Source organism: Dendrobates tinctorius, unplaced genomic scaffold (genome assembly GCF_039654945.1).
Source record: "Dendrobates tinctorius isolate UK_male_01 unplaced genomic scaffold, ASM3965494v1 ptg000126l, whole genome shotgun sequence".
NCBI classification, from domain to species: Eukaryota; Metazoa; Chordata; class Amphibia; order Anura; family Dendrobatidae; genus Dendrobates; species Dendrobates tinctorius.
The window spans coordinates 5,444,682-5,469,551 of NW_027361794.1; the positions used below are offsets into that span (position 1 = coordinate 5,444,682).

The window sequence follows — 24,870 nt, forward strand, 5'->3', positions numbered from 1 at the left end:
CCCTAACTGGGAGGGGGAGCAGTCGTGAGTTGTTGTTGTTTCAGTGAAGAAGAACGAGGAAGGACGCTCTGGGAAGCCATGATAAGATAAGATAAGATAATCCTTTAATCGTCCCACCATGGGGAAATTCAGAGCATTACAGCAGCAAGGCAGGAACAAGTACAGATGCATAAAGGCATTACATTGACAGTAGGTAGGTACATATATGAAGAAGAAGGGGGAAAAAAAAAAAAAAAAAGAGTACTGCTAAAGAAGCATCAGGCAATCAGCCCCTAGGCCATCCATGCTTTCAGAGCAGGGTGGTAAGCTGAGAGACTGTGGGAGTATATACAACCACCAGCAGAGTGTTTCCCCCGGGAAGACTGCCGCAAACTAGGATCAATGAAGGATTGTGCAATCACACAGGAACCAAGCTGCAAGTTGCCCGAGGAGGAAAACACAGTGAGTAGAGGCTATACTAGAAGTTCCAAACTCTGGGAAGCCTTGGTCCCTGAATAGATTAGAATAGCGGGAAGCTTACACTGAGTCACAACAGAGGGAAGGATAACTCCCATTCTCCAGTGCAGACTGCAACCTGATGAGAGTTGTAATATCTCCTCTGAACTGCACCTGAACTACAGTAAATAATAAAGTGACTTTCCTTGTCTCCTGCCTGATTACTCCGTGCCTTCTAATCTTTGGGGGTCTGCCCTGGTTGGAGAGGGTTTAATATCTGCACTGCCATCGCCATCTACTCCCCCAGGGATCATCTGCAGTGCCGGCTATACTACAGTCGAACACTCCAACTGGCGTCACAAATCACTACATAAACTTTATTCCCATTCAATTCAACCCCTTTTACATGACAACCTGAGGCCACGGACCTGGCCACTGCCACTGTGACATTTCCCATTGAAGTTAACGGGCCCAGTTCCGAGTATCCCACGGCCTCTGGGGCGCGTCAGATTCATTAAGGCCTGCACTAGATTTAGACCAGCCCCGATGACCATGGTCCCTCCATGGGACTTGAATTTAATCTTAAATGCTTTAACCGAACCCCCGTTTGAGCCTTTAGCGGAAGGATCCATGACACTGGTTACATTAAAAACCATACTCCTAGTAGCCCTTACATCAGCACGGAGAATCATTGACATACAGGCCCTTTCAGCAGATCCTCCCTTTGATAATGTTTGTCCTTCGTAGTTGAAGATGACCATGGCTTCAGGGTTAGAAGAGAATTAATAGTTATGGGTCCGGAGGTGGCTAATGAGGCCAATCCGGGCCCTGAAGGTTCGCCCACATATTTGACATAAGGAAGTTGATGTGGTCAGTACACCAGATTCTGCTTGTACCTTGCAGACAGCACGCTTTCTTCTTGCGTCCAAGATTTTACTGTCTTCAGCTGTACATGCTCCTGAGGTGATACTGCTTCGCCAACCTGGACGATCGAGGGCAAGCTCTTCCCATTCATTGATGTTAACTTCCAGGTTTTTGAGGGACGCCTTAAGGCAGTCTTTATAGCGCTTCTTCTGCCCTTCAACTGCTCGCTTTGCTTGGGACAGTTCTCCGCAAAGCAGTTGTTTCAGTAGTCAGCTGTCAGACATTCTGACCACATGTCCATCCCACCTAGCTTGGGCTTTCAGCAGGTGAGTGTAAACACTAGAGAGCCCGGTTTGTTCCAGAATTGCCATGTCTGGGACATTGTCTTGCCACCTAATGTGCAGAAGTCTGCGGAGGCAACTCATGTGAAAATGATTATGCTGTTTAGCATGCCAGCTGTAGACTGTCCACGTCTCGCTAGCATAGAGAAGTGTGGTGAGGACCACCGCGCATTAGACCTTCAGCTTGGTGGTACGGCTGAGTCCCCTTCATTCCCAGACGTTCTTACGCCAGTCTCCCGAAGGCCGCACTGGCTTTGGCAATTCTGTTATTAACCTCAGCGTCTATGGTTACTTCATGGGTGAGTGTGCTGCCTAAGTAGGTGAAGCTATTGACTGCTTTGAGGTTTTGCTCCTTCACCGTGATACGTCGCTCCTTGTATAGTTTCTTTGGAACAGATTGATACATGACTTCAGTTTTTCTAGTGTTGATCTCGAGACCAAAATTGTCGCAAGCTTGTGAAAAACAGTCCATTTCATGCTGCATCTGCTGTTCCGTGCTAGCGTTAAGTGCACAGTCATCAGCAAATAAGAATTCAAGGATAACAGTCTCATGCACCTTCGTAACCACCTTCAGGCATTTTGGGTTGAATAGCTTGCCATCAGTCCTGTACCTAACCTGGATTCCATCTTCACAGTTGTTAAAGGCATCACTTAAAATTGCAAAGAATAGCATACTGAACAGGGATGGAGCAAGCACACAGCCTTGTTTTACTCCATTTGTTACTGGTAAAACTTCAGATTCGTCTCCATCGTTCAGAACCTTCACCATCATGCTATCATGGAACTTCCAGACGACTGAGATGAACTTGCTCGGGCAGCCGAATTTTGCCATGATCTTCCACAGGCCGTCACTACTGACTGTGTCGAAAGCCTTGGTCAAATCAATAAAGGTCACTGTATTGCTCCTGACAATTTTCCTGGAGTTGACGTGCTGCAAAGACCGTATCTACTGTTCCTCGTTTAGCAAAAAAAACCACACTGGCTTTCGGGTAATAAGCCTTGTTCAAGGTGATGTAGCAGGCGGTTGAGCAAGAGACGAGTCAATATCTTTCCTGCAGTGGACAGAAGGGAGATACCTCAATGGTTATCACAAGGTTGGCGATTACCTTTCCTCTTGTAAATGTGGATTATGCTGGCATCTTTCAGCTGTTGCGGAACCTGTTCCTTTTCCCACATATACTGAAATAGTTTGGTCATCGTTTGCATCAGAGCAGGGCTGCTAGCTTTATATACCTCAGCAGGTATAGCACCATTTCCGGGTGCTTTTCCACAAGAAAGTTGTTTTACTGCTTTCCTGACTTCATCTCCACTTGGAAGAACATCGAGGTCCTTGTTAATTTCCACCTGGGCCAGGCGAGAAATAGCCTCGTCATTGATATTGGCAGGGCGATTGAGAATATTATTAAAGTGCTCAGCCCACCGTTCTACAATTTGTTTCTTTTCTGTCAGCAGCTTAGGTAGTTTGGGGTATCTAGATAGAAGTAGCACCTCTGGTGGAGGGCTTGCCGTGTCCTTTCTGAACAGCTCTTCTATCTTTGATCCTCATCTGATGCTCAACTCTCACCTGTACCTCCAAGTAGCTGCCAGCATGCGGCAATGGGTACACCCCAGAACACCGCTTCGGCAGGTTGGCCAAACCAGGTTAGGGTAGCTGTCGAGTTTCTTTGAGACCTACGGTGATTTTTAAGGGCTTGTCTACCCATGCATGCGAAGACTGGATATGGCAGACTGTGCAGATGAAACCATTTAAGATTCAACAGACTGACAAGCGATTCCCAGCAGAGCGTTGTAAAGCGTTGAGAGGGCACAGAGAGGCATATATAGGATACTGCTGGCTATCCACTGCACCCTGACCTATCTCCAGTTGTCTTGTCTAGCTCTTGCCACTGGGGTTTGAATTGGTATGGGCGAGAGAGTGAGGTTGACGACATGCGCAACTCTTCCTCACTTTAATCCAAGTCAAGCGCAAGTCATGACTTCAACCACTGCGTATCCAAAGTCCTGTGGCGATGGGAGAATGACAAAGCAGCAGGTGTGGAATCACTGGAAGCTGTAGTCACGAACCTGCACGCAGGCAGGCTAGGCCATATGGTCGCTCCCCACTGGACCGAAGCAGCAGTGGAGTTTGGCAACCTCCTGGGTGTCTGAGCAGTCCTGTTTAGGATCACTCTGCCTACCTCAAACAAGGACAGGGCTAGAAAAGGTGCCTCAAACATAGTTGCTTCATTTCACCTGGCCAGCCTACCGCAGCTGGTGGGTTTCCCATACAGCGGTCGACACGCAATAAAGAAAAAGAAATGATGGTACTCAACCTTGGCACATAGAATGTGAGCACTCTGCTGGATAATACTAAAGCAGACAGACCAGAGAGAAGAATGGCATTGGTTGCTAGGGAGCTAGCTCCTTACAACATTGATATAGCAGCTCTCAGCGAAACTCGCCTGATAGACAAGGGTCAATTGACAGAGTATAGTGGTGGATATATGCTTTTCTGGAGTGGTTGAGGCAGCACTGAAAAACGAGAAGCAGGCGTGAGATTTGCTATCAAAACTCATCTTGATCCTCCCTTTACAGTGATAATGATTGATAGGGTAGTTTTAAAGCCTGATCCTACTTATCTGCCTAAGGCTGTAGTCACACTAGAGAGGAATACGTACAAGTGCTATGCAAGAAAAAATCTCACAGCAATCAGACCAATGTTAATCTATGGGGCAGCTCCCACCACCGTTTTTTTTTCTCGGCCGTATTATACGTGCAAGTGAAATCGCAGCATGCTGTGATTTGCACCATATATCATCCGAGACTTGCCAATGAAAGTCAATGGGTGCGAGAAAAAAATCGCCCACCACACAGACGATCTGTGTGTCTTGCGAGAAATATGCATCGGTGTCCTTTGAAAAGCTCGCAATTCTTGTGCGGTGTACAGTAAAATCACACTGACAGGTTAGAATATAAAAGATAGAATAGGTGTGTGTGTGAGTATACATATATATACTGCTCAAAAAAATAAAGGGAACACTTAAACAACAGAATATAACTCAACTAAATCAAACTTCTGTGAAATCAAACTGTCCACTTAGGAAGCAACAATGTTTGACAATCAGTTTTACATACTGTTGTGCAAATGAAATAGACAACAAATGGAAATTATTGGCAATTATCAAGACACCCTCAGTAAAGGAGTGGTTCTGCAGGTGGGGACCACAGACCACATCTCAGTACCAATGCTTTCTGGCTGATGTTTTGGTCACTTTTGAATTTTGGTTGTGCTTTCACACTCGTGGTAGCATGAGATGGACTCTACACAAGTGGCTCAGGTAGTGCAGCTCATCCAGGATGGCACATCAATGCGAGCTGTGGCAAGAAGGTTTGCTGTGTCTGTCAGTGTAGTGTCCAGAGGCTGGAGGTGCTACCAGGAGACAGGCCAGTACACCAGGAGATGTGGAGGGGGCCGTAGGAGGGCAACAACCCAGCAGCAGGACCGCTACCTCCGCCTTTGTGCAAGGAGGAATAGGAGGAGCACAGCCAGAGCCCTGCAAAATGACCTCCAGCAGGCCACAAATGTGCATGTGTCTGCACAAACTGTTAGAAACCGACTCCATGAGTATGGTCTGAGGGCCGACATCCACAGAATGGGAATGTGCTAATCGATCACTGTTTGGGGAACATTTGTGCGATTCTGCCATCAAAATTGGACCGATTTTTTTTTTTTTTTTTTTTTTTTTTTATGCATTAAGTGTGACTGCAGCCTAAGGTAGTATCTAGGTTCCATAGATCACAATAGATGTATCTACTTTCTTTTTGTCCTGACCCAAAAAATTATAGGGAAAATAAATTTCATACCACAGATGTTAGGAGATCCCTCCTTCACTATTTACAGGCAACATAATCCTGGAGGAAGGATAGGGCTCTGTTTATCTCCTTCCAGGGTTCTTGGAAGGGGGCGGGAGCGTCAAAGGGTACCCTATCCTAATAGATAAGGGAAGCTGTCAAATTGGCCTATGTATGTGCGGGAAGACCATACCCGGACGATCTGAGGGCCCATTCTACAAGGGCGATGGCAACATCTTGGGCGGAAACAGCAGATGTATCCATTGAGCAAATCTGTAAGGCAGCTATTTGGCCATCACCTTCCACTCTCTATAGTTACTATAGACTAGATCGTTCTGCCTCTTCTGATCTCACACTTGGGAAAAGGGTTCTGCAAGCTGCAGTTCCCTCCCTGAAAGAGTAATTCTCTAATTCTCTCGTTGGTGCTGCCATGGGTGATAGGAAAACACGTATATTACTTACCGGTAATTTGTTTTTATGAAGCCCATGACAGCACCCTTATATTCCTTCCCGTTGCTGAGCTTTTCACTCTTTGGTTGGTGGGTTGTTGTATATAATTTCCACTTAAAGTGGGGTGGAAGATATTTGATGTAGTCGATAAAGTTGTAGGAATGTATGTATGTGTGTGTACACTAACCTGGAGGTCCTCTCATGCTCTGTAAACCACTGATGCGGAGAGAGGAGCCGCCCTTTTTATATTAAAGGTTCCTTATCCTTGAAGGGCGGATCCCCTCTCTCATTGGTGCTGTCGTGGCCTTCGTAAAAACAAATTGCCGGTAAGTAATATACGTGTTTTTTTTTGGTCTATGTCTGTTTGTTTACAGTTTTTCATATTTTATGGGTTGTGCTGGAATTGGCCTGCCTCACTTATGTGAGCCTGTAACTTCATGGTAGTCTTTAAAAAAAAATCACCTTTGCCTCTTCCAAATGCCCAAAATCTAAATTGTAAGATACTGCATCTCTGCAATATTAGAAAAAGTCTTCCTTGAATGTCTAATACTTTTTAAAGAAACTCATTTAATGGAAAATATTGCCCGAGGTCTACATTTACTTGCTTTTCTGTGGTGTGACATGGCAAGAAGAATGGTCAGATAGCCGGGTCACAACTAGGAAGGCAGAGAAAATACAAAATCAGAAGATGCAAGAGTAGTCATTAAATGGGCCGGGATCACAACAGGAAACAAATACACAAGCCGGGAGCTGAGCCCAGATGAGTGAACCAGAGGAGAACAAGGCTTTGAGTTTTAGTAGGGCGTAGTGCTTTCCAGTTGGCTGAAGCAGGAATAGTAATAATTTTATTTCTATAGTGCCAACATATTCCGCAGCACTTTACATTTTAGAGAGGACTTGTACATACAATAGACATTACAGCATAACAATAAACACATAGATCAACAGATACCAAGAGGAGTGAGGGCCCAGCTCGCAAGCTTACCTTACAATCTATGAGGAAATAGGGGAGACACGAAAGGTGGATGGTAACAATTGCTTTCATTGTAAAGACCAGCCATAATATAAGAAATTGGATGTTCATGTAATGCTGCATGAACCGGTTATCCGCAAGTATGTAACAGAACAGACACAGAGGGCTATTAAACGCATAAAGTGTATGAGAACATGATACGAGGAACCTGGTTATGGTAAAAATTTTGAAAGGCAAACAAAGGGATAGTTAGACTATTGTGTTGAGGTGGTAGGCTAGCCTGAAGAAATGCATTTTTAGGGTACGCTTAAAACTGTGGGTATTGGGGATTAATCGAATTACCTTGGGTAGTGCATTCCAAAGAATTGGCGCATCACGTGAAAACTTTTTTTTTTTTTTTTAATTTGTCTATTAACCATAACACATATACACACATGAATACAGCCAAAGTGATACATATGCATTTGCCCAAACAACTATAAAGGAACAGCAATCTTACATGTTAGGTCCTTAGTACAACTATTGAACTCATAAGTCCAAGTATTATTGCAGTGTTAATAAAACGAATCAATAAATAAGCAAAACATTTTGTTTATATCCATTTGGCAATATACATCTCAAAATGACACTACATATCTAATTATCCTACAACTACTACTAACACACTGTCAAACATATTTATGCAGTATTAATAGCCATTCGATGCCATAAGGTAACCTAAACTATTTTAACCATAGAGTTTACGGTGGTACTGAACCACTACGCTCTAGAATGGTGAGAGGAGAGGAGTTCCACCTATCTCAAATTTTATCAAACTTCCCTGGACAGCCCCGGTTCTGATATAACGTTTGTTCAAATGGTATAACAGAATTTACCAATTCAATCCATGCTCTGAGAGAAGGCTATGCACCACCCATCCACCACAGCATCAGCATCTTTCTAGCCAGAAAGAGTGTCTCCCGCAAGGAAATTCTAACATAGTGTCCCCACATCTCCTTGTCCAACTCCCCAAATAAACAGACCAGTGGGTTAAGGGGAACCGGGATTTGTACTACTAAAAACAGTAACGATGTCACCTCACCTCATATCTATTTGCTTCATAATATATTTGTCATTTTCAATGCTTCGGAATATAATGTTGTAAAAGTGAAAGCAAGTTGGTGAAGGGTGTGGTAACTTATTGGTGAAAGTAAATGTAATCTTCACTATTTCTACATTGCGTGTGTGGCTAACCAGCTCATTGATCTTATTTAGTTTCTTTGGCAAGAAAAGAACAGCTCCATTAAAACCACGTACTTTTCCTATTAATTCATCATGCTGGTAAAGCAGAGGTGAGATTAGGGATCTAGATAACATCTGTGGACTGTAGTCAACATGGCACTGTGACAAATCCCACTGGGTCTAGCTAGCAATTTGACATAGTATGTGCACAGCTGAATAGAGTTGTGAGAAAAAACAGATATTTATTCAATAACATGTTGGACGGATTGTCTAGTAGAAACACCTATATCATAGATGTCACATCTGTGACCACCATGCTCTCCAATTGACACATCTTGAAATCCAGCCGAAATGGCAAAATCTCTAGCTTCTGTTGTAGAAACTTCAGGGGCTCCTTTTTGATGTCCTTGTCCAACAAGTTCAGTATTAGTAGATTGTCAGATAGATTGTCAGAAACCGGCCCAGGAACACCAGGCTTGGGTAGTTGTGAGTCCTGGCCCCATGCTCTTCCACGTGCTCTTGCTCTGGCTCTTCCAGTCCTGATTTAATCTAGAAGATTTCACCTTCGTAATCCAGAGACAGAGTACAACACTGCCTAAGCGTTCACTCTCTGCTCCTCAGACTTTCTATCTGCGCAGTAACGCCTTCTAGGCAGAAGATGATGATGGTGGTAGTAGTTGGTTGATTTAAGACACAGTCATGAAGCAGCCATAACAATTTGAAACAGAAGTATTTTTACTGAGCTACCACACTGTTCAATATCTGGCATGTATTTTTTGTTTTTTTACAGCAAAATAATGTTTAGAACTAGGGTAACACACAGCAAAAACAGTTGAATGGAGCCTTCAAATGACACAATTTGTAGCCCACAGACACGAGACATATCACGGAGATACCACACTGTTCAATATGTGGCCTGTATATTTGTTTTTTTACAGAAAAATACTATATGGAATTATGGTAAGACACAGCCAAAAAAGGAGAATGTAGACCTGAAATGCCACAATTTGTAGCCCACAGATAGATCAGGTGTCTAACGGAGATACCACACTGTTCAATATGTGGTCTGTATGTTTGTTTTTTTACAGAAAAATACTGTACAGAATTACGGTAAGACACCGCAAAAAAAGATGAATGCAGGCCTGAAATGCCCAAATTTGTAGCCCAGAGATCAGGCGTCTGACGGAGATAGCACAATGTTTTAAATAATGTGGCCTGTATTTTTTTTACCATCAAAATTGTGTCAATAAGTAGGCTATGACATATGACTACAAAAAAACTTCTTTGGAGGACTGAAATTGTAAAGTATTTAGCGCAAAGATATGTGATGCGTGTGGCGGACAAAATACTGTTAAATGTTTAAACTGTAGCTAAATATTTTTTTGGCAGCTAAATATTTTTTGGACAGCTAAATATTTTTTTGGCAGCAAAATGGTGTCAAAATTTTTTATAAGACATTCCAAAAAATACTACAGTGCCACAAAAACTGCCAGATTTTTTTGAGCACTCTAATTTGATACCTGGGATGGGCAAAGCCTTTTAAAATTGCTGGATTTTCATGCTGTAGTATTAAAAGGATCTGGCTGTAGTCTGCAGTGTCACCAAGCAAAAGGAGGAAAAAAAAGGGGCTCTGGATTGCTTTGGAATAAAATAAACAGGATTAAGGTGCAAAAAAAATTATTCCTAGACACTGATACCTGGAGCTAGGTATATATGTAATAGGCAGCAGCAGCAGACAGTAATGGACCCTTTTGATGTATGCAGTTATATCTATATACCCACATACAGTGCCTGCACTGATGTTTATATACGCACATGCACTCTCTGCCTACCTAGCACTGCAATCTGTAAACCCCGTAATTAGTCCTTACAAGGACTGTTGGTTTAGCTGGATATGTGGATTCAATGATGGTATACCCACACTAACTAATAAAAGCACAAATTTGTCCCTATCTCAGCAGCAGCTCTCCCTACACTGTCTGATTCTGGACATGACTGTGATGAGCAGGGCGGCTGCAGGTCTCTTATAGACCTGATAACACTGCGGCCAGCCAATCACTGTAATACCACAACAAAGATGGCTGGGGCATTACAGTGCGTGGCAGACAATCCCTGCATGTTGATTGGTGCTCTAAAGAGTGCCAAAATTGCAGAGCGGAGACCCGAGCTCGCGCTGGATAATCCCAGAAATGCTCAATGCTCACCGAGTACCACGGTGAGTAGTGGCGAGCATGCTCGCTCATCACAAGACTTCATGCGTAGGAAAGTTATTAAGCTGCGAAAGGCCGAAAGAGATTAGAGATAAAAGGTGAGTAGCAGATGGGGAGAGAGGAAAAGCAATGGTGATATTAATGTCTCCTATGATGAGGGTGGGGATGTCACAGGAGAGAAAATGTGGAAGCCAGGTGGAAAAGTGATCCATGAACTGATGGGAGGGGCCCGGAGGATGATACACAACTGCCATTCGCATGGAGAAAGGGATGCAGAGTCTGACTGCATGAACCTCAAAAGAAGGGAAGGTAAGTGAGGGTACTTGAGGGATAACCTGAAAGGTACATTTGGGTGATAAGAGCTGACCAATGCCTCCACCTGCTCTGTTGTCCAATCTTGGGGTATGAGAGAAGCGTTGTCCACCATATGAAAGAGCAGCAGCAGCAGTGGTGTCTGACTGCTGGATCCAGGTTTCAGTAAGAGCCAGAAGGTTAAGAGAATCAGAAAGGAAGAAGTCATGAATGAAGGAGTGTTTATTACACACTGAGCAAGAATTCCAAAGGGCACAATTAAAAGAGACAGAAGGCACACAGGGAACATTAATAAACTTGAGGGGTTTCTGAATGTAGCAGTAGAGGGGTGCGACTTACTATAATATGAGGGGCTGGTGTTGGGAGAGATATCTCCTGCAACTAGGAAAAGGAGGATAGAAAGAGTGAGTAGATGGTTAAGTGACTTGTGAGAGCGTCTCATGTGTTGAATGGTGAGACTGAATGGATCAGTGCAGTTTAGCAATGTGAAAAGAGCGTGAATGCTATATGCTATACATAGGAGAGGACTGAGGGACCGATGTGGATGGAGTGTAAAGAGTTAATGCATGGACAGTGAATGTGAGTGAATGCAGTAACCAGGATCTAAATTATACAAATGCATAGGGTGAATATTTGTTGCAATCCAAATGTACTGGGAATAAGTTTGTTTAAATGTATTACCTGTCTCCTGCCCTATATAACTGCAAAGTACTTTGAAAAATGTACTTAGAATAAATGTTCATAAATGTCACCCCTACATAAATATATAGGAGGCTTGCTCTTAGATCTATCACTATTTTGCCTCGTTCGCAATCAATCAACTAAGTTAAGGCAGCAGGAGACAATAAATGGAGAAACAAACAAGTTTGCAGGCCTACATGGATCATAAATCTCTTTGACAAAGTTACATGACCTTACAGCATTAAGGGGCAAGCAGAGTAGGATGAAGAAACTATTTACCATTAGCTATGCTTGCTGACATGGAATAGAAATGACTGGAGACATGCAGGATCTATGCAGTAGTTGAATGAGCTATATACCTATATGAATAGAATACAAACCAGATTACTTCAGTTGGACATCACACAAACCCATACTGCTAGACTGGATGGTACTGCAGGTCCCAAGCAACCTAATTTTGACATCCAGAGTTTCTGGTTGCTATGTCTCCTGCATCACCAGCACCACCTGCAGAATGAATAAGGCGGTGCCTGGTGGCAGAAACAGACATTACAGGAGCAGATCCCAGAAAAAATTGACACCATTTTCAGAAGGTCTAATATGACAAAATACAAAACCAGAGCAGTAGAAAACCCAATAAATTGGCTCAATTTTTGAAATTATAACCCTCAGGGAATTAATTCATAGGAGTAGTGACTATTTTGACTTCACAGCCACTTTCTGGAAATTAGCACTGAGTGATGTTGGAGAGTGAAAATTGCGCATTTGCCATTTTAATACCCATCACATAGTGTCCAGATTGTGCTCCAGGAGACACACACCATAAATTAAGTAGTTTCTTCTCAATATTGTGATGCCACATACATGGATGTTAAATGTGGTTTGGGCATACTGCAAGGCTCAGAATTGAGGGAAAGATTTGACTTTGGGAAAGTGGATATTGCTGAATTAGTTTATGGAAATCGTTGCTTTTCAAGAGCCTTTGAGCCACTAATAATGTGGAATCCTCTGTTTTTCCTCTGGCAGATGATGTACCGGAGTGGGGCTTGTTTTTTTGAGATGAGTAGAAGTTTTTATTGTTATTATTTTCACTTACATTTCGGAGGCAGAATGAACAAACAGTCAAACACCACATTCTACTGGTTCATGCTCATAGAATCGTAGAGTTGGAAGGGACCTCCTGGGCATCTGGTCCAACCCCCTGCTCAAAGCAGGATTCGCTATGCTATGAGATTTTCTATCAGACTGTGAAATGTGTTTGTCTTGGTGAATAATTAAACTTTTAACATAACTTGCATTTTTACAGATAGTTTAAGTAGAAATGTTAAAAAATATAAATTTCAAGGATTTTATTCAAAAATAATGATTGGCTTTATTCTTGGCAGATGACTGTTCCAGGAGATCAGAGAGACATCTGACATCTTCAATTTTTAAATCAGATGATCTTGAGATTACACAGGATACAACTGAAGTGGATGCCATTACTCCTGATATACCTTCATCCTTTCGCAGCAAAGATCTACCATCTGATCCTTTGAAAGAGGTCCTGTCTTCTGATTCATTTCCGACCCCTGATGAAAATCTAATTCACAAAATAAGCCTTAAAAAACAAACTGATAAAGCAAAGAAGCCATTTTCACGTTCAGAATATGTAAATAATTTTCCCCTCAAAAAGTCTTTTCTTAAATATCAAAAAATTCACACAGCGGAGAATAGATTTTCTTGTTCCAAGTGTGGGAAATGTTTTAACCATAAATCACATCTTGCTACACACCAGAGAAGTCACACAAGTGAGAAGCCATTTTCATGTTCAGAATGTGGAAAATGTTTTAAACGGAAATCAAATCTTATCACACATCAGAAAACTCACACAGGGGAGAAGCCATTTTCCTGTTCAGAATGTGGAAAATGTTTTAACCGTAAATCAAATCTTCTCATACATCAGAGAACTCACACAGGGGAGAAGCCATTTTCTTGTTCAGAATGTGGAAAATGTTTTAACCAGAAATCAAGTCTTACCACACATCAGAGAACTCACACGGGGGAGAAGCCATTTTCCTGTTCAGAATGTGGGAAATGTTTTACTCATAAATCACATCTTGTTACACACCAGAGAAGTCACACAAGTGAGAAGCCATTTTCATGTTCAGAATGTGGAAAATGTTTTAACCATAAATTAAATCTTATCACACATTAGAGAACTCACAGGGGAGAAGCCTTTTTCATGTTCACAATGTGGAAAATGTTTTGAGAAGAAATCATCTCATCCTAGCCATCGGAACAGTCACATGGGGGAGAAGCTTTTTTCATGTTCTTAATGCGGGAAATGTTTTACATGGAAATTAACTCTTAATAAACTTCAGAGAAGTCACACAGGGGAGAAGCCTTTTTCATCTTCAGAACGTTGTTTTAACTGAAAATTGTACCTTCTCATTTCTCATGTTTGGTCTCTTTTAAATATAAACACTCATACTCTCCTTCCATGCCAGTGCTGATCCACTGGTGTCATGATTTGCGTTCCCGCATTTCTTATTGAAAGGCTCATCTTCCCACTCTTTTGCCATTACTGCCTCAGCTTGGAAAAAGAAGCACTCTTAACCCTCATAATGCAAGACTGCTCAAGCCTGTAAGTCTTGCAATTTCTCCTTTCCTAATGTCGGTCTCACAAGAAAACAGCTCCACAAATCTTCTTGCGTTCTCACTGAAGCCCACATACTGAGCAGTGTTTGCTTCACTGGGGAATTTACCTCCCCTCCTCCAAAGCCACAGGTTATTCTGATATGGGGAACGCCATAATTGATTTGTATTTCATATTACATCTATGCCTACTAAGCCATGGAGCAATATATACAAAGGCTGGAGACCACATACTGTACAAAACTGAAATACGTTCCCTCACTTATAGCCTGTCACAGCTTACTGACAAGGTACAGAGATTAGAGGATGATGTTGTACAAGTTCTGGACCATCTAAATGCTCATAACCAAACACTGGATCTTCACAGCCAGCAAATAAAGTCTGTATAATATGGTTGATGACAAAGAAAATCACAATGATATCTGGATAAGGGGAATACCTGAAAGCATCAATACACAAGCGATCATGCAAACACTGCTCACGTTATTCAATAATATCCTTGGTGATCCTATTGATAAGGAGCTGGAGATCGATAGGATGCACTGTTCACTAGGCAATCATGGCTCAGATTCTGAAAGTCCAATAGACATTATCTGTCACACATTTTTCAATGTAAACGAGACCATTATGAGGAAAACAAGAGAGTTGGATTTTGTTAATTTAAATGAAAAATGCATACAATTGCTCATAGATTCTTTCTGAATGATACTTTCTATAAGAAAGGTATTGAAAACACTACTTAATACCCTTCGTGAAAATGGCCTGATGTACTCCTGGGGCTACACATTCCAGCTGTATATTTCCAAAGATCCAAGTGACATGAGGACATTCTGTGATGCCCTGGACATTCCCAGAATCCATATATCTGACTGGCCACCTGCTCCTCCATTGCCACAAAGAATTCCAGCTCATTGCAGAAGACTTTCAATGGATCAGGAAATTGATGGTGATGAACCCAGATGGGAAAGGAACCTGCCGATCATATGAGCTCCTGAAATGAAACTTGTCTTTACTGGTGAGAGAGACAGTTTGCAGATATTTGGTTGATTCTTTAAGAATTTAATTACTGTACATATAGTTTAATAGAGTTTTATGTTCCTCTCTCCCACTATATAGAATGTCTCAGTTCATATAAGATCTTAGAACGGCATATAAGTTGAGCTCATATTATATTACTGTAATATCCGGCTGTATTACTTTACTCACTATATATTCCATGGTTCTCCCTAATAGAATCCCTAGGACCGAAAGTTTGACTTACGCCTGTAAAAAAAAACACCAGTTATGGACTTACATTGGGATCTGCTTGTTTCGCAGTTTCCTTGTGTTCGATATATCCATAATCTATACCTCTTAGACGCTGAGAGGTAGATGTTACTATCTAACTTCTGTATTTCCTCCTTGCTCTTAATCTTTCTATCCTTTTTCCTTTCCCCTTCTCCTTTTTTCCATATAATATGGCACAACTGCAAACTTGCTCATTGAATGTCAGAGGACTTAATGTTCCCGAGAAAAGAGCTGAAGTGTTTGATCAGATGCTTAAACAAAACATACATTTTCTCTTTCTTCAGGAGACCCACTTTAGGGGCGATCATATACCTCAGTTACTAACAGATATTATTGATCTTGGAGCCACAGTACAAATGCTGTTTCGAGGTATAAGGTGCTGAGTATAGGCCGACACAAATCACTGCCGCCTACAATTTTAGAAACACTGACACAGAGGGGAGGTATGTGTTTGATAAGATTTCTCTCTACTCCAAACTTCAATCTCTCTAAATGTCACCAAATTAAGACATGCCATCAATATTTAAAAAATGTAAAATATTTGCAGAGGGCATAATCATCATTGGAGGTGACTTTAGTTGTGTCTTGGATTCTTCTTTAGACGCGTCCATGGGCCAGAGTCCCCAATATAAATCAAACAAAAGCTTTTGCTAAATGTGCTCGAGTCTCTCCACCTGGTCGATATATGGAGGATACTACATCTAGACATAAAGGATTATATGTATTATTTTATACACAATACACATAGCCTTAGAGACCTTTTCTTACTTAGTCTTCACTTCCGTAACGAATGGAAGCGGAGACACAGGTGATGAAGTTCACATTCTTTTTTTATTTTTTGAGTGGAACCTCGGGACCTCGGTCCAGGGAGCTCTGAAGGGGGCATGACTAGTGAGCCCCAGGTATCCGTAGTAAGATCCCTCGAACAGGACCAGAGTGGAATACCTGGAGGACACAGGTGCTACCTCCAGTTAGACCCCGGACACGTAGCAGCTGTCCCAGTGGGACAAACGGGTAAACATATTACAGAAATGTTGGATCTGACTGGCGGACACCCGGTATATGAGATGAAGCTGACTCAGGCAAGGATAGTCAGGTTCTGAATAGATGGAAGGAAGCTGGCTCCAGCAACTTTAGTGTTGTCCAGGGGTTCAGATAGCGAGTGGTGGAACGGGATTGCATTTGAGTGTATAGGTACAGATGTCATCTAGGATAATTGAACAACAGGTCACTGATATTCTGCGGAAACAAACAGTATAAGCAGAGTGCCAAACGGAATGCTGTAACAGCGCAGACAGAACAGGGACAGAACCGGATTTAGCAAGACTAGATACACATTGCTCCGGCACCCTCCCTATGGCGGAGGGGCCAGAAATAGTAATCAGTGCACTGCCATTGGTTAATTGATATTTTCAAAAAAATGTGCGCTGTCCCTTTAAGAGACCACAGCATACTCCCTGGAGGCCTGCTGGCAGCGTGCCAGGAAGTAGAGTTGAGAGAAGCAGCCGCAGGATGCCGAGGGACAGGCAGAGCGAGGATCCTGACAGGGACCTCGCAGAGGTACAGGGGCAGCCTCGGGAGCAGGAGCTGGTAAGGGACCAGAACCGGGTGCAGAGCTAGAACCGGGTGTAACAGCTTACATGGCAACCTACATCATAGCTAAGAACTGCTATATCGTCAGATCATGCTCCTGTATATTGTAATCTGATTATACCGGACTCCACCAAGGCTTCAGATGTTAGATCGTAAATGATAATCTGCTGAAAGACTCACTCTGTGTCTCAGACCTTCGTGAGACTATAGACTCCTTCAAATATATGAGCATGATGATACTGCCATACCATTTCAATGGGAAGCACTCAAATGTGTCCTCAGTGGGATACTAATGGAACATGGACCCAGGCTAAAAAAGAGAGCAGCTAAAGTCTCCCATTTCTTCTCTCCAGATACGCACAGACCTGCTTAATGCTAGAAAGAAGTTAAGATAGTTTCATGGATGGGGTACAGGCAAATATTGCTTACGGAAGGAATCAAGTGGAAGCTTCCCTTCTCGATACCAGATTTGGGGCCTCCTCGAGAAAATGACAAACTGTCCTACACTAAAGTTAATATATAAAGTGTGGGATAGGGGTAAAAATATTCTGGGACTGGAAAGTACACAAACTATACTCTTTTATGGCACAACTATAACTTACCAGAGCTACAGAAACCAAAAATTGTTAGTGAGTGGGGGATAGGCGTATATGTTTGGTATCACAAACCTTGAGGGATGGATTACTCAAGAGCTTTGAACAAATAAAGGCCGATTTTAACCTTCCGTATAGGGTCTTTGATCAGTATGTGCAAATATGTTATGTGTATAGCACACTATCTAGAATAAATGACATTGATTTATAGATCGCTCACAATAGATACCATTCCTACAGCAGTGGAAAAAATGGGTCTAATTTCCCTTATTTATAGGCCATTACTGGACCTACGTTTGATAGTTAAGACAAAATGGGAGGAGAATGTGGGTCCTTTATCAGAGGAGCAATGGGGGGGGGGGAAATGCTGTATGTGACACCTAAACTTTACATGACGGAGTCACAAAGAATGTCCCAAATTTCTCTCATCCGTAGGGTATATAGATCCCCAAGTATTTTATTTAATATTGGAATACGAATGGATGACACATGCCCTAGATGTGGTCACAATGACGCCCACCTGATGCATATGACGTGGGGATGTGGGAATATTGGCGACTACTGGAAGGTGGTGATTGCTCTTGTACTATCTGTATTTGGGATACAACTTCAGTTGGAACCTAAAATCTTTCGCCTAGGACTCCTGGGAGAAGGTGTAGACCCAGACTCCCATACGGCAACAGCTCAAGAATATTATTCTAGCCAGAAAGTTGTTGGCTCTACATTGGATAGACAATTCTCCCCCAACAATAACAGAACTAAAATCCAGGACAGATATCACAGTGCTTGGAAAGGGAAGCTTATATTAAAGGAACACACTCAAGAAATCCATCCACATATGGAGCAGTGGTTTATTACCCCAAGTATTGCTTCAGAAAACCTCAGAAATCCTATACTGGACCAATCCTCCATTTCCATATAGTAAACCTGGAATTTCTATCCTTATACCCAAGGTGTCAGCAGATAATAATTGCAGCATGTTGCATTTCGGCACGAACGGCGCACCTTCAAAAGCGCGCAGCGCACGGCAAAATCCTGCTAGCGCACGGCCAGCGCACGATCTGCGCACCCTATGCTAAAGATAGGGTGCACAGATCGCAAGCGTCCATGTGCGCTAGTATGCGGCGATGACCGGATGGGGCGGGCAGGGAGCTGGGAGGGGGCGGGGCTTAGCGGTGGCCATGCTCAGGCCGTCGCTGCGCTATAAAGCGCAAATGTGAAACCGGCCTAACTGAAACAAAGCGAAGAAAATGTAAAAGAGATTTGGAGGATTATAAAATAATATGGTTTATGACTGGAATAAAACCCCTTGACCCATTCTTAGAAGGCCGCGAAAAGGTAAAAATAATAAGAAAAATCCTGTTTCTGCTCAACCCAAAGTTACTTTTTCAACCTCGGAGCAATCATCAGTGAATTCGTCAGATGAAGCTTCAGACACTTCAGCCAGTACAGGTGCTGCAATATATAATTCCAAAGACAAACCTACTGTGAACAATGAGGCTATGGTTACAATGAGGTCAAAAAACGGAGGAGGGGAGGCGCAAGCATCGAGGGAGGGGGTTACCAGACACGGGGCAAAAACCGGAGACGGTGAATGTCCCAGTTTGGAACTTCTCCAGCTAGGTGCTTTCTCAAGCCCAGATATCCGTGCTATCAAAGGGATTGGGCTTCTCCCCTACTAAGGACTTCAATTTGTATCAAACGATTATGGACATTAATAGGATTGCACGGAATTTAACTTTAAAGTGTCACTACTAGAGTTGAGCGATACCGTCCGATACTTCAAAGTATCGGATCGGAATGGATCGGCCGATCTTAAAAAAAAGTATCGGTATCGCCGATTCCGATACCGGAAGTCCCATTCAAGTCTATGGGACTTCCGGTATCGGAATAAGAAAAATCCTGTTTTTCCCTTGTACAGCCTCTCTGGGGTCTGTACGGGCCTTTCGGGGGGCTGTGCCGGCCTGCCAGGGGGTCTGTGCAGGCTCCGGTGGTCTGTGCCGGCCTGCCGGGGGGCTGTGCCGGCCTGCCAGGGGGGCTGTGCAGGCTCCGGTGGGCTGTGCCGGCCTGCCGGGGGGCTGTGCCGGCCTGCCGGGGGGCTGTGCAGGCTTCGGGGGTCTGTGCAGGCATCGTCCGATGGGACTACAAGTCCCATCGGGCGATGCCTGCTACCATGACAGTGATTGACACATTAGCCAATGATGGGACAGTAGTAGTCCCATCATCCGGCTAATGTGTTGAATGTAAAAAAAAAAAAAAAAAAAAAATTACATGCTACATACATACAACATGCATACTACATACATGCTACATTCATACTACATACTACATACATGCTACATTCATACTACATATATACTACATGCAACATACATACTACATATATACTACATGCAACATACATACTACATATATACTACATGCATGCAACATGCATGCTACATATATACTACATGCAACATACATACTACATATATACTACATGCAACATACATACTACATATATACTACATGCATGCAACATGCATACTACATATATACTACATGCATGCAACATGCATACTACATATATACTACATGCTACATACATACTACATATATGCTACATACATACTACATATATACTACATGCATGCTACGTACATACTACATACATACTACATATATGCTACATACATACTACATATATACTACATGCATGCTACATACATACTGCATGCTACATACATACTACATGCTACATACATACTACATATATGCTACATACATACTACATATATACTACATGCATGCTACATACATACTGCATGCTACATACATACTACATGCTACATACATACCACATATATACTACATACATACTACATATATACTACATGCATGCTACATACATACTACATGCTACATACATACTACATATATACTACATGCATGCTACATACATACTGCATGCTACATGCATGCTACATACATACTACATACATACTACATGCTACATACATACCACATATATACTACATACATACTACATACAATACATTCATACAATACATACATAGACATACAGTACATATAACATAGAGTAACATACTTACCAATACTTGTCACATTGTTCCCCGAAGCCATTGTCTTTTACGGAATAAATATTAACATAACAAACCACAAAAATACTCACCCACGATCCGAAGCAGTCCACGAGTGTGTCCCACGACGATCTTGGGTAGAGAACTGCAGCATCAGCTGTTGCTGCCGTTCTCTACGGGCTGCAGGAATCCAATGACGGAAGGTAGGTATCCTTCCGCACTGTATTCCTCCGCCACTTAAAAAAAAAAAGTCCCTAGTCTCACTTTATGCCATTGCTGTGTGGGAAATTCCCACGCAGCAATGGCATAAAGTGAGACTAGGGACTTTTTTTTTTTTTAAGTGGCGGAGGAATACAGTGCGGAAGGATACCTACCTTCCGTCATTGGATTCCTGCAGCCCGTAGAGAACGGCAGCAACAGCTGATGCTGCAGTTCTCTACCCAAGATCGTCGTGGGACACACTCGTGGACTGCTTCGGATCGTGGGTGAGTATTTTTGTGGTTATGTTAATATTTATTCCGTAAAAGACAATGGCTTCGGGGAACAATGTGACAAGTATTGGTAAGTATGTTACTCTATGTTATATGTACTGTATGTCTATGTATGTATTGTATGAATGTATTGTATGTAGTATGTATGTAGTATATATGTGGTATGTATGTAGCATGTATGTAGCATGCATGTAGCATGCAGTATGTATGTAGCATGCATGTAGTATATATGTAGTATGTATGTAGCATGTAGTATGTATGTAGCATGCATGTAGTATATGTGTAGTATGTATGTAGCATGTAGTATGTATGTAGTATGTATGTAGTATGTATGTGGTATGTATGTAGCATGTAGCATGCATGTAGTATGTATGTAGTATATATGTGGTATGTATGTAGCATGTAGTATGTATGTAGTATGCAGTATGTATGTAGCATGCATGTAGTATATATGTAGTATGTATGTAGCATATATGTAGTATGTATGTAGCATGTAGTATGTATGTAGCATGCAGTATGTATGTAGCATGCATGTAGTATATATGTAGTATGTATGTAGCATATATGTAGTATGTATGTAGTATATATGTAGTATGTATGTAGCATGTAGTATGTATGTAGCATGCATGTAGTATCTATGTAGTATGTATGTAGCATGTAGTATGTATGTAGCATGCATGTAGTATGTATGTAGTATGTATGTAGTATATATGTAGTATGTATGTAGCATGTAGTATGTATGTAGCATGCATGTAGTATATATGTAGTATGTATGTAGCATGTAGTATGTATGTAGCATGCATGTAGTATGTATGTAGTATGTATGTAGTATATATGTAGTATGTATGTAGCATGTAGTATGTATGTAGCATGCATGTAGTATATATGTAGTATGTATGTAGCATGTAGTATGTATGTAGCATGCATGTAGTATATATGTAGTATGTATGTAGTATGTATGTAGTATATATGTGTTATGTATGTAGTATGTATGTAGTATGTATGTAGTATATATGTGGTATGTATGTAGTATGTATGTAGTATGTATGTAGTATGTATGTAGTATGTATGTAGCATGCATGTAGTATGTATGTAGTATTTTTTTTTTTTTTTTTTTAACATTTAACACATTAGCCGGATGATGGGACTACTACTGTCCCATCATTGGCTAATGTGTCAATCACTGTCATGGTAGCAGGCATCGCCAGATGGGACTTGTAGTCCCATCGGACGATGCTTGCACAGACCCCCGGACATCAGCACAGCCCCCCGGCAGGCCGGCACAGCCCCCCGGCAGGCCGGCACAGACCCCCACAGGGTGCACAGACCACCGGCAGGCCGGCACAGCCCCCCGGCAGGCCGGTACAGACCCCCACAGGGTGCACAGACCACCGGCAGGCCGGCACAGCCCCCCGGCAGGCCGGTACAGACCCCCACAGGGTGCACAGACCACCGGCAGGCCGGCACAGCCCCCCGGCAGGCCGGTACAGACCCCGGGCAGTCCACACAGCCCCCCGGCAGGCCGGCACAGCCCCCCGGCAGGCCAGCAGAGACCCCCGGAAGGCCCGAAATGACGGCGCATCATGATGCGCACACACCGCGCATCATGATGACGTCAGGCTGTCAATCAACTTTGAACTTCCGATTCCGATGCCGACTTCCGATATTGAAAAAATATCGGAAGTCGGTATCAGAATTCCGATACAGCAAGTATCGGCCGATACCCGATACAGAGGACATTAAAGGACCTGTATGATTTGGAAATGACTGACAAAAAAACCTGGGGATCAGTCTGTTAAGTTCCTGACATCTAACGTGGATTTTTATCTGCTGAAATCAAGGCCAGAAGTCCTGGATAAATTTCAGGAGGTTATTGAACTGGAACTTAATGAATTGAGTAAAAATATCAAAAAATCCAAGGGTAATCTGAGCAGACAAGAAAGAATGGCGTTAGACCAATTAACACAAAACAAGGATTCATTAATCAGAAATGCGGACAAAGGTGGGGCAGTTGTGTTGATTAATGCTGGATTGTATAAAATTCTAAACCTTAGAGATCTAGAGAATCCGGATGCTTATTTGGAATTAAAAGAGAATCCCACTGTGAGATTTAATGGTGAACTTCTAAATTTACTCCAGGAAGGTGTAACAATTGGAGCTTTGGGTGAAAAAATAAAAAATACTGCTATTTGCACCATCCTGTCATCCCATATCAATCCCTGCTAAAGATTCATAACAATATATTTCCACCTCCTATGAGACCCATAGTGGCAGGGATTGGTGCAAAGGCTAGGTGAGTGGGTGGCTATATACGAGACACGAAAGCAGTGGTTACTATGATGCAAGCTTTCAAATGGGGGGCTAATTTCACATAGTTTTCATGTGATGTTATTGGTCTGTATCCATCTATTCCCCATAATATAGCGCTTAAATGATTATCTTTCTATTTCAGGAAATATAGCAACTATTCGGAGGTTCTATGTAATTTTTTACTTGAAGCAACAAAATTTCTCTTGAGCCATAATTATTGCATGTTTGACAATAGGTATTTTTTGCAGATCAGCGGTGCGAGCATGGGGGCAAAATTTTCCCCTTCACTCGCTAATATTGTAATGGCAACCCGGGAAGAGAACTTTATCTACATGTCTTCAAATCCATTCGGAGCAAATCTGGTGTGGATGGGAAGATATATAGATGATCGGGTCTTTGTTTTGAAACATATGGAGAATGATGCCCAGTAGCGTTGAGCGACTTTGGTCGGATCGGGTTTCACAAAACAAAATTTGAGTCGGATGAAACTGGTCCGACTAGGGCAAAAAAAGTCAGAGTTTCATCCGAAACCCGACCCCAATGCAAGTCAATGGGGGATAAAAGTTGGCATTGAGCGGATGAATGTCAGCCGCTTTTATTCCCCATTGACTTGCATTGGGGTCGGGTTTCGGACGAAACTCTGACTTTTTTTGCCCTAGTCGGACCAGTTTCATCCGACTCAAATTTTGTTTCATGAAACCCGATCCGACCAAAGTAGCTCAACTCGAATGCCCAGTTTTTCCTTGAATATTTAAACAACAATGATTATAATCTCCAATTTACTGGTTTTTCTGGGAAGTCACATATTGATTTTTTAGATGTAACATTTGTTGCTAATATTGAGGAAAATAGGGTATTGGTACTTCCTTACCGAAAACCAACTGCTTCAAACAGTATACTGGCAGCTACATCTTGCCATCCCCCACATGTCATCAGAAACGTACCTGTTGGTGAGCTCATCTGGATTAAACGCAATAGTTCTGATGACTCTACATGTATAAGTGAGAGTAAGAAAGTTTGTAGCAGATTACAAAATCGTGGTTACCCCAAGTGGTGTTTGGAAAGAGCCCAATCTATTGTTGGAAACATCAGCAGCAGAGATTCTTTACTTCAACATAAATGTAAGGAAAATAAAACCAAAAATAATATCATTCCATTCACCGCGGGGCATAGTCCACAATTCAATCAGATCACTCATATCATACGGAAATATTTACCTATTTTACAACAAGATACAATTCTCAGAAAAATCTTGGACAATCAAACAGTCCGATTTGTGCCAAAAAGAGCGACTACATTGAAAAACCTTTTGTCTCCTAGCTTATTTGTGGGCTTAGAACGAGATCAAAAGAAAAACTGGCTCAGTGCCGTTGGTTTCCACAAATGTGGAGCTAATGTGTGCAAATGTTGCCAATATGCCACAAAAGATAAAAAATTTGTCTCCTTTAAGAATAAAAAAGTTTCCAATACGCAGTTTTATAAATTGTAATATGGATAATGTCATTTATCTGATTCAATGTAATCTCTGTCAACTTCAATATGTAGGTTGTACTATGAA

General features: G+C 42.2%; 1 protein-coding gene across 1 annotated transcript in view; it reads left to right on the forward strand.

Moving 5' to 3' along the window:
• Positions 1 to 13,691, forward strand: part of LOC141047240 (uncharacterized) — a 640,258-nt gene extending 626,567 nt beyond the window's left edge. The window contains exon 11 of the mRNA XM_073542229.1: positions 13,133 to 13,691. Within this exon, the coding sequence (XP_073398330.1) occupies positions 13,133 to 13,515 (383 nt within the window). The 3' untranslated portion in view covers positions 13,516 to 13,691. The remainder of the gene's footprint in view (positions 1 to 13,132) is intronic.
• The last annotated feature ends 11,179 nt before the right edge of the window (positions 13,692 to 24,870 follow it).